Source organism: Rhinatrema bivittatum, chromosome 3 (genome assembly GCF_901001135.1).
Source record: "Rhinatrema bivittatum chromosome 3, aRhiBiv1.1, whole genome shotgun sequence".
Lineage (NCBI taxonomy): Eukaryota > Metazoa > Chordata > Amphibia > Gymnophiona > Rhinatrematidae > Rhinatrema > Rhinatrema bivittatum.
In genome coordinates, this window is record NC_042617.1 from 331,992,362 (window position 1) to 332,005,915 (window position 13,554).

The following is a 13,554-nucleotide window of genomic DNA, read 5'->3' on the forward strand; positions in this document are numbered from 1 at the left end:
TTTGAGGGTGACTTTTTCGCATGGAAACCTTATGCTCTTTGATAATGGCCGTGCAGTCAGGAATTCCTGACCTCCTTGGATCTGTCCGAAGCCTATCTTTATATTCCCATCCATTTGGATCACCAACATTTTCTGCATTTTGCGGTCCTGGGCCACCATTATCAGTTTTGGACGCTGTGCTTTGGTCTAGCCACCGTCCCCAGAACATTTTCCTAGGTTATGGTGATAATAGTGTCAGCATTGTTAAGAGATGGGTTCCTGGTGCACCCATACTTGGACGATTGGCTGATTCGAGCCAACTGTCTGGAAGAGAGCCATCTGATGACCAGCAAGGTGATCTCCTTGTTGCAGGAGCTTGGTTGGGTGGTGAACCTGGCCAAGAGCATTCTTCAGCCATCTCAGTTGTTGGAGTATCTGGGTGTCCGGTTCGACACGAGGCAGGGCAAGGTTTTCCTGCTGGAAGTTCATGTTCAGAAATTGAGATCTCAGGTGCATCAGTTGGTGAACAATATATGCCCAACAGTTTGGTGCTATTTCAAGTGCTTGTTTTGATGGCAGCAACCCTGGAAGTGGTGTCGAAGGGAAGGGTGCATATGCATCCTCTTCAGCATTCACTGCTGTCTTGTTGGAATCCGCAGTCTCAGGACTATTCAGTTCGGGTTCACTTGCCGATGGAAATCTGCTCTCACCTCCAGTGGTGGTTGCAGGAGGCTCATCTGAGCAAAGGAGTTTACTTGTCCTCTCCGACCTGGCTGGTATGACAGATGCGATTCTCTGGGGTTGGGGAGCTCACTGTTGGGAACCGTCAACCCAAGGGCATTGGAATGTTGAGGAGTCCCCCTGGAACATCAATCACCTGGAAGCACAGGCGGTACGGTTGGCATATTTTCAGTTCAGTCACAGGCTGCATGGTCAAGTGGTCTGCATGATATAGAACAACGCAACGACTGTGGCCTCTATCCATGGCTAGGGAGGAACTAAGTGCCAGCAGGTATTGCTGGAAATCGACCAACTGATGGAATGGGCAGAAGAACATTTACAGATGATCTTAGCCTCTCACATTGCAGGAAAAGACAACGTAAGAGCAGACTTTCTCAGCAGGGAGAATCTGGACCCGGAAGAATGGGTGTTGTCCGCTGAGGAGTTTCAGCTGATAGTGGATTGCTGGGGTCGTCTGTTCCTGGACCTTCTGGCGACTTCTCGGTTCTTCAGTCGCTGGAGAGATCTGTTGTCCTTGGGCATAGTTTGTGCAGGTCTGGCCAGAAATCAAGTTGATTTATGCCTTTGCTCTGTGGCCCTTGTTGGGCAGGAAATTCGCAAGATTGAAGGCCACAGGAGACTAGTACTCCTGGTGGCAACAGACTGGCCATCAGGAGTACTAGTCTGTTGCAGATCTGAGGAGATTCCTGGGGGAGACACCCCTTCGTCTTCCACCACACTTGGATCTGTTGCAGCAGTGACCAGTTCTTCACGAGGATCTGACTCACGTCACCTAGATAGGATTACAGACAGTGCTGGAGAGGATCCGGCTGTTGGTACATGTGGGCACCAATGACATAGGAAAATAGGATAAAGCATAAGCATTGTCAAGTTAAATGTAAAACATTGATAAGACAGGCAAAGAGAGAATTTGGCCATAGAGGCAAAAACTCATAATAAAAACTTTAAAAAATATATCCGAAGCAAGAAACCTGTGAGGGAGTCTGTTGGACCGTTAGATGACTGAAGGGTTAAAGGGGCGCTTAGGGAAGATAAGGCCATTGCAGGAAGACTAAATTAATTCTTTGCTTCCGTGTTTACTAATGAGGATGTTGGGGAGATACCAGTTCCGGAGATGGTTTTCAAGGGAGATGAGTCAGATGAACTGAACCAAATCACTGTGAACCTGGAAGATGTAGTAGGGCCGATTGACAAACTAAAGAGTAGCAAATCACCTGGACTAGATGGTATGCATCCTAGGGTCCTGAAGGAACTCTAAAATGAAATTTCAGATCTGTTAGTTAAAATTTGTAACCTATCATTAAAATCATCCATTGTACCTGAAGACTGGAGGGTGACCAGTGTAACCCCAATATTTAAAAAGGGCTCCAGGGGCGATCTGGGTAACTATAGACCAGTGAGCCTAACTTCAGTGTCGGGAAAAATAGTGGAAACTATGCTAAAGATAAAAATCGTAGAGCATATAGAAAGACATGGTTTAATGGAACACAGTCAACATGGATTTACTCAAGGGAAGTCTTGCCTAACAAATCTGCTTCATTTTTTTGAAGGGGTTAATAAACATATGGATAAAGGTGAACCAGTAGATGTAGTATATTTGGATTTTCAGAAGGCATTTGACAAAATCCCTCATGAGCGGCTTCTAAGAAAACTAAAAAGTCATGGGATAGGAGGCAATGTCCTTTTATGGATTACAAACTGGTTAAAAGACAGGAAACAGAGATTAAGATTAAATGGTCAATTTTCTCAGAGGAAAAGGGTAAACAGTGGAATGCCTCAGGGATCTGTACTTGGACCGGTGCTTTTCAATATATTTATAAATGATCTGGAAAGGAATATGACGAGTGAGGTTATCAAATTTGCGGACGATACAAAATTATTCAGAGTAGTTAAATCACAAGCAGATTGTGATACATTACAGGAGGACCTTGCAAGACTGGAAGATTGGGCATCCAAATGGCAGATGAAATTTAATGAGGACAAGTGCAAGGTGTTGCATATAGGGAAAAATAACCCTTGCTGTAGTTACACAATGTTAGGCTCCATATTAGGAGCTACCACCCAGGAAAAAGATCTAGGCATCATAGTGGATAATACTTTGAAATCGTCAGCTCAGTGTGCTGCAGAATTTTAGGAATTAGGAAGGGAATGGTTAATAAAACGGAAAATGTTATAATGCCTCTGTATTGCTCCATGGTGAGACCGCACCTTGAATACTGTGTACAATTCTGGTCGCCGCATCTCAAAAAAGATATAATTGCGATGGAGAAGGTACAGAGAAGGCAACCAAAATGATAAAGGGGATGGAACAGCTCCACTATGAGGAAAGACTAACGAAGTTAGGACTTTTCAGCTTGGAGAAGAGATGGCTGGGGGGGTGGGGCTGATATGATAGAGGTGTTTAAAATCATGAGATAGAAGGGAAATGTGAATTGGTTATTTATTCTTTCGGATAATAGACTAGGAGGCACTCCATGAAGTTAGAATGTGGAACATTTAAAACTAATCGGAGAAAGTTCTTTTTCACTCAATGCATAATTAAACTCTGGAATTTATTGCCAAAGGATGTGGTTAGTGCAGTTAGTATAGCTGCGTTTAAAAAAGAATTGGATAAGTTCTTGGAGAAGTTCATTACCTGCTATTAATTAAGTTGACTTAGAAAATAGCCACTGCTATTACTACCAACAGTAACATGGAACAGACTTGTTTTGGGGTATTTGCTAGGTTCTTATGGCCTGGATTGGCCACTGTTGGAAACAGGAAGCTGGGCTTGATGGACCCTTGGTCTGACCTAGTATAGCATGTTCTTATTTTCTTAGGGTGGAGCATCAGAAATTCCTTCGTTTCATGTGCTGTGAGAGCAGTTTGTTTTGCGCACTCCGTTTGGGTTAGCGATGATGCTTTGGTTGCGGTGCCATGGTTGCAGTGCTGTGAAAGGAGAGCATTCTAGTGTATCCTTATCTGGATAATTGGTTCATTCGGGCGAAGTTGAAGGCCCTCTGTCAGCAGACAGATCAACAGATTATGCAGAATTTACAGACCTTGGGCTAGGTAGTGAATCTGGCAAAGAGCAACGTGGTTCCAACTCAGTAGCTAGAGGAAAAGGTGCTCTAGTTACAAGCACAGGGTTGCTAGTTGTTGTGGCTTTTGGTACTCAGAGTCTGGGATTATTTGCAGGTCTTGGGTTCTATGGTGTCGATGCTAGATGTAATTCCCTGGGCATTTGTGCATATGCAGCCTCTTCAGAGGGCACTGCTGTCTTAGGTGAACTATCAGTAGGAAGAGTTCCAGCCTTATCTCCATTGTGGGAGGAATCCATATCTAGTCTCTTGGTGGCTTTCTTGGGCCAATTTGGAGCTGGGTATAGAACTGGAGATCCTGGATTGGGTGCTAGTGACCACTGATGCCAGTCGGAAAGCCTGGGGGGGGGGGGGCATTTGCCAGGGGTAAGCTACATACGGTAGGTCAGAGGAGGAGTAGACGGTGGTGGCATGATCTATCACTCTTTTGGAGATGAGGGCAGTTCTCAAAGCGTTACTTTTCTTTCTTCCACAATTGCACGATCGAGCAGTGAGAGTTCTGTCAGAGAATGTGTCGACAGCTTATATCAACTGCCAGGGTGGGATGGGGGGGGGGGGGGGAACCAGTCATGGTGTCTTGGAAGGACCAGGAGCTTTCCTACTGGGCAGAGCAACACCTGCTAGCTCTGGCGGTGTCTCATGTTGCCGGTATGGACAACGTTTAGGCAGACTTTCTAGGCCGGCAGCTACTGGACTCAGGAGAATGGGAGTTGGCAGGAGAGGTGATGACTCATTCGCTCCATGTGGGGCTTTCCACAGCTGGACTTAGAGGCATTGAAACAGAATGCCAAAGCAAGCATTCCACTTTTTCAGTCACAAGTGGGAGGTCGGAGCTGAGGGCCTTGACGGGGTGAAGCATTTGAATCCTCTGGTAAGACAAGTGTTCCCCTCGTGGGTCCTTAATTTGGTTTTGCAGGTTCTCTGTAGCCCTTCGCTCAGGCCATTGAGGAAGGCATCGCTGAAGGACCTTATGCTAAATGTAGTGCTTCTAATGGCCATTTGTTTGGCTAGGAGGATTTCAAATATTCAAGCATTGTATTGTAGAGACCTTTTCCTTCAGTTTTTAGAGAATGGGGTGTTTTTCTGCACGGTGCTTCCTTCCTTTCACCTCAGACAGACAGTGGAACTTTCCTCTTTTCTGGAATACATTTTATTCTAGAGCCCTGCCCTCTGTGGAAAGACCACTTTGTTTATTGTGTATAGATATTAAGAAATTGATTTTAGTTTGGGGAGTTTTCAGTCTCCTTTATGGATGAAAGGGCTCCATTTTGGGGACATGACCTTTCCCCTGCAAAGGTTTTGGGGGGGGAAAAGTTGTTTATGGTTTAATCTCATCTTGGTTTGGGTACATTTCATAGTGATGGACTGCAGGAGGCACTTTATCTTAAGTAGCACAGTGTCGGTAAAGCTTTTCTTCTTTCTCCATCTGCTGGTGGGGATAAAAAACCCCATGTATCTGGACTGATCTGTGGTATTCCAGGAACGAAAATTAGCAGGTAAGAACACAATTTTCCTTTTTGCATCAGACGCATCAGCATTGAAGGACTCGTGAACTGAATTACGTGCTGGCAGTGCTTCGATGTCAAAGAAGCATTGGTCTTCCTTGACTTTGAGCACCATAGAGGCCAATGAATGTGACTGGTTCATTTACATCAGGAATTCTGGAGTCGCTCAAAAAGTTCATATGGCTCCTCTACTCCTACTCCTAAACTGTAAAGAATTCAGTTTATAGAAACCTGGATAAACTTGCTTTAGGAAAAAGTGTTTGTTGAAAGAGCTATACTGCTGATGAGCCTAGTAAGGGCCTTTCTTCAACAGGACTGAATATCAGCAAGGATGGTTCTGGTCCTTCTCAGGCACATAGCTGCAGAAGTGCATGGGATTCTTCTGACTAGTCTGTATATGTGTGGCCTCCAAATCCAATGGGATCAGTTCCTTATCCCACCAGATCTCCTTAACCTCTGGAAAGAGGACATCCCTTCATTGGTGAATGAATCCTGTAGTTCTAAAAGAGGGTCTTTCGCTGAGTGTTCCACTTCAACAAGTGACTCTGTCTACCAATGCCTCCATCAAGGGATAGGGGTGCAAACAGGTGTAGCATGGGCCCAAGGATCATGGTCCTCAATGGGAAGTCATCTACATATCAACCACCTGGAGCTGTGAGATATTCATTATGCTCTGAAGGTTTTCTCTCACTTCCTTTTGGGAAAGATAATTTTGATCCAAATGGCAACTAGGTGGCCATGTTCTACATAAACAAGCATGAAGGTATGGGCTATTACACCTTCTTCCAGGTGGCCAGGCAGGTCTGGTCATGGGCAGAACATCACAATGCCCACCTCCAGGCAACCTACTTTCTGGGAATCCAGAATACATTGGCGGACTGTCTCAGCAGAGCATTTCAACTGCATTAGTGGTCCTAGGATTAAAGAGTCATGGATGACTTGTTCAATCACTGGGGAAAATCTGTGATCAATCTGTTTACCTCAGAGTGCAATAGACAGATTGAGAAGTTCTGCTCCATGCAGCCAAGCAGTTGCAGATCAGCTTCTGATGCTTTTGTACTAGACTGGAGTGTCTGTTTGTTATGTATACCCACCAGTTCCTGTAATTGCCAGGACTATGTAGACGTTCCTTCAGGATAAGATGAGGATTGTCCTCACAGCACCAAGCAGGGCCTCGGCAGGCATGGTATCTATATGTCATCCATCTGTCATTTCAGTCACCAACTCTATTGGGAATGTCTCAGAGTTTCATACGAGAGGATGGCAGACTCTGCCATCCGAACTTGCCATCATTGGCCCTCACAGCATGGATGTTGTACATGCAGTAGTCTCCTCCTTACTCCTTCCCAAGGAAGGGAGGATGTTTTGATTCCTGCCAGAATGCTTTCAAGCAGGAAATGTTTTTCAACTTGATGTTGGACCAGCCAGCTGTTCTTTTCTTCTGTGTCCCAAGGGTCTTGCTTCAGTATCTTTTTCCTCTCATTCTAAAGCCTTAGTACCTCCTCCTCAGTCAAGGTACATCTCGATTCTCTTGCTCCATATCATCAGCCGGTGTAACGGGCTCCGATCTATTTTCATCCTTTGATATCAAAATTTATGAAAGGTCTGTGGCATTCTAAGCTTTTGGTCAGTAAACCTCCAGTGCCTTGTGAACTCGGTGTAGTGCTAGCTTAACTTATGAAACCTCCTTTTGAATATTTTGGGTCAGTGGAGTTGAAGTTTCTGACCTGGCAAATGATTTTCTTGGCTGTCACTCTGGCACAAAGAATAAGCAAACTACAAGCTATGGTCTCATATTCACCATATCTTCTGTTTTTTTCATAATAGGGTGATTCTACGAACTCACTCAAAGTTCCTACCAAAAGTGGTATCTGCATTTCACATTAACTAAGCTATTGTATTAATAACATTCTTTTCAAGATGACATCCACAGAAAGGAGAAGGGGCTTTTCACTCGTTGGACTGGAAAAGAGCATATTACCTAAAGAGGACTCAACCTCATGTCAAACTTCTCAACTGTTCATCTAGTGAGGCTGGGTTGTCTTTAAGTAATTGTTCAGCAATGAAGCCCTCAGCTTGGAATGCTTCATATGTTACAACTAATTCATTCCTGTTTGTTGTCAGAGAAAGCAAGTTTGCTTACCTGTAGTCTGAGTTCTCCCTAGACAAGAGGATGAATTAGCCGTACTTAGTACCCGCTCACCTCCCTGGATAGTTGATTACCTCTTTAAAGGTCAAGCTCTGGAAGACACCAAGGGGCTGATGAGACAGCAAATATGCAGGAATGTCCATACCTAGTAAAGTCTTTACTGAACTCTGAGAACTGGGTTCATTTCGATGCCGTTGGATGACATCACCCCCATGTTATGGCTAATTATTCTTGCTGATTATGGAGAATCCTGTTTACAAGTAAGCAACTTACTTTACATTTAAATCATTAGTAAATGTGTCTTGAATGGGTTTAGATGCACATACTAATGCTGTTAACATAATGATGCATATGGATGTCCCAACACTGCACATGCACTGTATATTGCAAATCACGTATTAGTTAAAATGTACTTACACTCACATATTAAGTGTGATGTTTAAGGAAGGCAGAAGATATACAGGCATCGTTGACAAAACAGGAGGGAAGCTGGGATGGTAGACATAAGAGGAGGATACAAAGCAAGAAAAGGAGAAGGAACACCTTCTTCCAAATAATGGGAATTGATGGGGAGCAAAGGACCTATCCAGTTGGCATTGATTCCCTTTGAACCTCATGGATTGTGAGACTCCAGAGTCTCTCCGATGCAGCTCAACCTTACTCAGAAGACCTAGGAGGTTCAGTAGTGATGTGAGCTAGTTAGAGCAAGCTGTATCTGTCTGGAAGGCTGCAAGTTCTGTAACAACTAGAAGAAGATGTGAAAACGCAGGCATTTACATAACCAGGTCTATGAGGTAGGCTACACCGAAGACCCAGGAGGCCAGATGTTTAGGGAACTGCTGGCTGTTTAGTTTATACAGAGCCTTATGGTTAGGCATTGGAAAGATGGGTACTAGAGGGACCTAAATGGGCTTCTTCTGTTTTTATCTACGCAGAGTGGTAGAATGCAAATAAAGAAAACATAGGGAGAAAACTTGCAGGTGGTCATACTCTGTGGCTAGCAGCTGGGGATATATCCTTAATAGTTTTGACCTAACAATTGAGCAGACTGAATGGGCCAGTTGGTTATCATCTACTATGATACTACTGCATATGCTTTTCAACCCAAATCACTACAATGCCTACAAGGTTTGAGCTGCAGTTGACTCAGGTTATACTTAATAAAAAGATGCTGCCCACTAGGAGGATCATTTATTGTATAACGCTCAGATGTTAGGTAAATGAAAGCTCAACAAGCTAAATGTCTGTCTTTGAAGAATTTTAATCCTGATATTTTAAACATGTTCTCGTCATAGGCAGAAGAAGTGCATGAGCAAGTTATTGGAGTTCAGTGCAGATGTCAACATCTGCAATAACGAAGGGCTAACTGCTGTAAGTACAATCAGTTTATTTACAATAATTTTTGATGATAAAGCAGCTTTCCTTGTAGTTTTGTCATCTTTTAAAGGAACAAAGCAAAGAAAAAAGGCAAATTACCAAAAATGATGCCAAGGAAATAATAAATGATAAATAATAAATTAATGATATAGTTCTGCGGTATATTACACTGTTTTATCTAACTTGTATATTAATTGTTTTAAATTTATCATTTATTAATTACTTTCTTCTACCGCTGGATTCACCTTTTGGCATCTTTTAAAGGATCAACAAAAAAAAGATATGAGCTTTAAAGACTTCACAAGATTTCCTATAACATCTTTTGTGTTGGTCCTTTAAAGGTTCTCACAACCTGTATGAGCTTCTGTTTTCTCCAGGGCCAATATGTCCCCCTGAAACTCTACATTATTGTGAAACAGGAAACTACAGTTTTTTTTTAAATACCTCTTTTATTGAAACCAAAGAGAAATTCAGGTCGAAAACAATAACAAATAGTTGACTCAGCAAGTACCAGTAATAGTTTTTACAGACACAACCGATATCAATGATGACAATCATCTCGTTTCATTTTCCGTTTTTTTCCAGTAAACAGTTTCCTCCCCCTTCCCCCTCCATACACACACATACATACACACACAGAGTTGAGATGGTAGCATTTTTTAAAGTAGTGTGGCAGCTTTCTTCCACAGAAGGAAATAGTCCTTCAACAGTCGAGCCATCACTTGGGTTGATGGATCGACTTTTTCCGGAGTAGTTCCAGCTGAGCTTGTTGCATTGAGATTCACCAGTCGTGTACTGGAGGCAACGAGTCTGAGTTAATTGGAGCAGAAAGGTGCTTTTTAGCCAGAACCAGTGCAATGGAAAGAAACTGGCTACCCCCTCTTGGATGGGAGGCTCCATCGCTGGACAGATGAAAATAGAATAGAGCTCCTGACCAGGGCACCGGTCTGCAAAGTACTTTTTCCACTAGTCCCTGAATTTGCGACCAGTATCCATTCAATTTAGGACATCCAGTGAACATGTGACAGTGTCCCCGCTTGGACATTGCATTTAAGGCAGTGGTCAGAGTCCCAAAGGTGCATTTTGACCCTCTGCTTTCTCGATAAGAAAACCCGATGCAACAATTTGAATTGGATCTCTTGCAGGGTAGCAGACGATAACTGCCGCCAAAGACCCAAGAAAGCCTTTTTCACAATTTCAGCTGTGACAGGTTCCCCCAGATCAACCCTCCACCCTTCAGCCAAATGAGTTAGATTCGGGTCGGGAAGAGTGGGCTTCAAATGCATGATCCAAACTGCGATTTTATTAGATTTGGGGGGGGCATATCAAAAAAAGAATCTTCCTCATCAGTCATAACTAATAAACTAAGATCTCCCTTACACATTTGGTAATTATAGTGGCGTCCTATGAAGAACTGCATTTGGGGGATCTCCCACTGTGTTTGAAGTTGTTGAAAAGAATAAAAAGCATTAGTGTCCTCATCTACCCATTGGGCGAGGAAGCAGAAGCCTTTGTTGGCCCATGACTTGAAGGCCCCACTTCCCCGTCCCAGTATGAAATCATTACCCACTACAGATATGAAAGGAGAAACACGTCAGCTGTGCCCAATCGACTGGCGCCACCATCGCCATGCCTTGCCATAGGCTCTCAGCCAAAATGGGACGGGGAGCACAGAGGCTATACTAGTGGGGGGTAAATGTAGAAGGTTGAGGGGTGAGAAAGGGGTGACCCAGTCTTGGAACAAACCGTCAACATCGAATTTGGTGTGTCCCGCAGCCCAATCATGGATTTGACACATAAAGGCAAGCGATGTTATATAAACATAGATCAGGTAGTGTTACTCCGCCCAGTCTCTTGTCAAGCCTGAGTACATCAAATTTGACCCTGGCCCCCAGAGAAACGAGCCAACCATAAATCGAAAAGTTATAATATCCCTCTTCTTTAACCAAATAGGGAGCATCTGAAGACAATAGAGAAACTTTGGAAGGACCACCATTTTGACGAGAGTACATCTCCCCAGTAAAGATATAGTGGAAGGTCTTTCCAATGATGAAGCTGAAGCCTTGATTTTTTGGATTATGGGTGTAATATTTACCTCATATAATGTTTTTGTTCCTGGCATCCAGGTGAATTCCCAAATAGTGTATAAAAGATTGTGCCCAACTCAAGGGGAAGAGACCCTGCCACCGTTGTGGCAGAGACGCATCAAGGGACAAGGCTTCAGATTTGTCTTGGTTCAAGTGGAGGCCCACAAAGGAGCCAAATATGGATATAGTATGCAGTATATCACTTAGCGTTTCCCTTGGGTTCCTCATAAAAAGCATCATATCATCAGCAAATAGTGTGCAATAGATACCTTGATACTGGTCTAAGTTGTGCAGCCTGATAGCCAATGGTTCCAGAGAAAGTACAAGGAATAGGGGGGAGAGGGGGTATACTTGTCAGGTACCTCTGCCCAGTGGGAAAGAAAAATCTGAGAGCACCCCGTTGACCAAAATTTGGGCCTGTGGTTGACGATACAGAAGCCAAATCCAGGCAATAAAATATTCCCCAACACCAAATCGGTCCAGGGACCAAACAAGATAAAGCCATTCCACACAATCAGTCACTTTAGCTGCGTCCAAGCTAACTAGTCAGGGTTTCAGGATATCCACAATGAATATGCTTGCAATAAATTTGCATAAAACAGGTAGTGCGTGCAATTCCATCTCATGCATATTCATTGGAGATATCCTGAAAAACCTGACTGGCTTGGTATATCTTGAAGACTGGGTTGATATCTGTGCTACTGCAAATCCCCGTACAGATCCTCTGCAGTAGATGACCGAGAAGTAAAAGGGACACTGAGGGAAGATAAAGCCATAGCAGAAAAATTAAATTACTTTTTTGCTGTTGGTTTTTACTGAGGAGGGTGCAGGGAAGATACCTGTGCTGGAAATTCTTTGGAGGTGATGATTCAGAGGAACTGAATGAAGTCACAGTGAACAGGAACAATGTAATAGAGCAAATCAACTTACTAAAGAGTAACAAATTGCCGGGTCCAGAGGGTATAGACCCTAAAGTTCTGAAAAAAACTAATAAATGAAATTGCAGACTTAAAACCTGCAATCTCTAACTTCTCATTCAAATTAGCTATGATACCTGAGGGTGACCAATGTAACGCCCATTTATAAAATGGGCACCATGGGATATCTGGGAAACTACAGCTGCTGCACAAAATGGTAGAAGCTATTTGGAAGAACAAAATTAATGGCTATCTGGATAAACACAGACTAATGGTACATAACCAACAATGGATTTAGCAAAGGGAAGTCTTGTCTTACAAATCTGTTAGATTTTTTTGAAAGGGTTGACAAACACATGGACAAGGGTGACTCGGTTAATGTAGTGTATCTGGATTTTCAGAAGGCATTTCTTGAAAGACTCATCAGAAAATTAAAAATTCATTGGATAGGAGACAATGTCCTATTGTGACTTGGTAACTGGCTAAAGAATAAGAAACAGAGTAGGACTGAATAGTAATTTCTCTCAATGGAGAAACGTAAATAGTGGAGTGACCCTCATGGATCTGTACTGGGACCAGTGCTTGTTCATGTATTTGTAAGTGATCTGGATAAAGGAATGAAGAGTGAAGTGATCCGAATTGCAGATGGACCCAAAATTATACAAAGTTGTTAGATAATGACCCATGGTGAACAATTGCAAAAGGATCTTGCGAGAATGGCAGATGCAGTATAATGTGGACAAATGCAAAGTAATGCATACAGGGATGAATAATCCAAACTATAGGTATACGATGCTGGGTTCCATATTAGGTATCATCACACAGAAAAAAGATATTGGAATTATTGTGGGCATTACTTTGAAATCCTCATCTCAATGGCGATGGTCAAAAAAAGCAAATAGGTATTATTAGGAAAGAAATGAAATTAAAACAGGATATCATAAGCCTCTGTATTGATCAATGGTGTTGAGTGCACATTGAATATTGTGTGCAGTCATGGTCACCCCATCTCAAAAAATATGTAGCGGAAATAGAACAGATGCAGGGAAGGGCAACCACAATGATGGAATTGCTTTTCTATGAGGAAAGAGTAAACAGATTAGGGGAAGAGATGGCTGAGTGGCGGTATGATAGAAGTCTATAAAATCTTGAGTGATGTGGAATGGGTTAGTAGGGAATGGTTATTTATCCTTTTCAGAAGTACTAGGACTCCATGAAGCTAATAAGTAGCACATTTAAAACAAATTGGAGAAAGTATTTTTTCACTCATACAATTAAGCTGTGGAATTTGTTGCCAGAGGATGTAATGAAAGCAGTAAGCATAGCTGGGTTCAAAAAGGGAACAAGTTGCTGGAGAAAAAGTCCAAAATCCATTTTTAGCCATTTAGACTTGGCTATGAGCAAGAAGGATTGAATCCATTCTTTGGTACTTGTGACCTGGACTGGCCACTGTCAGACTGGATGCTGGGCTTGATGGAAATTTCTTAGGTTTTCTTTTGAGTTTCTATCAAATTAAAATATTTATTAGCTTAGTTTTGCAAGACTAGCAGATTCGTAAGTTGTTCTTTCTTACTGTATTGTAAAACATTCTAAGAGAGTATTAGTAATTCCACTGAAACCAACTGATTCTGTTTCTGTTCAGTATCTTTGTGAGTGATATTGCAGAGGGGTTAGAAGGAAAAGTTTATCTTTTTGTCATACAGCGTTAAGGTTTTTGCA

The 13,554-nt window shown here is 42.7% G+C and overlaps 1 protein-coding gene across 3 annotated transcripts in view; it reads left to right on the plus strand.

Annotated features, from left to right (window-relative positions):
* Positions 1-13,554, plus strand: part of HACE1 (HECT domain and ankyrin repeat containing E3 ubiquitin protein ligase 1) — a 230,814-nt gene that overhangs the window by 30,424 nt on the left and 186,836 nt on the right. For all 3 annotated transcript variants that reach the window (XM_029595349.1, XM_029595352.1, XM_029595351.1), the window contains exon 5: positions 8,750-8,825. In XM_029595349.1, the coding sequence (XP_029451209.1) occupies positions 8,750-8,825 (76 nt within the window). The remainder of the gene's footprint in view (positions 1-8,749; positions 8,826-13,554) is intronic.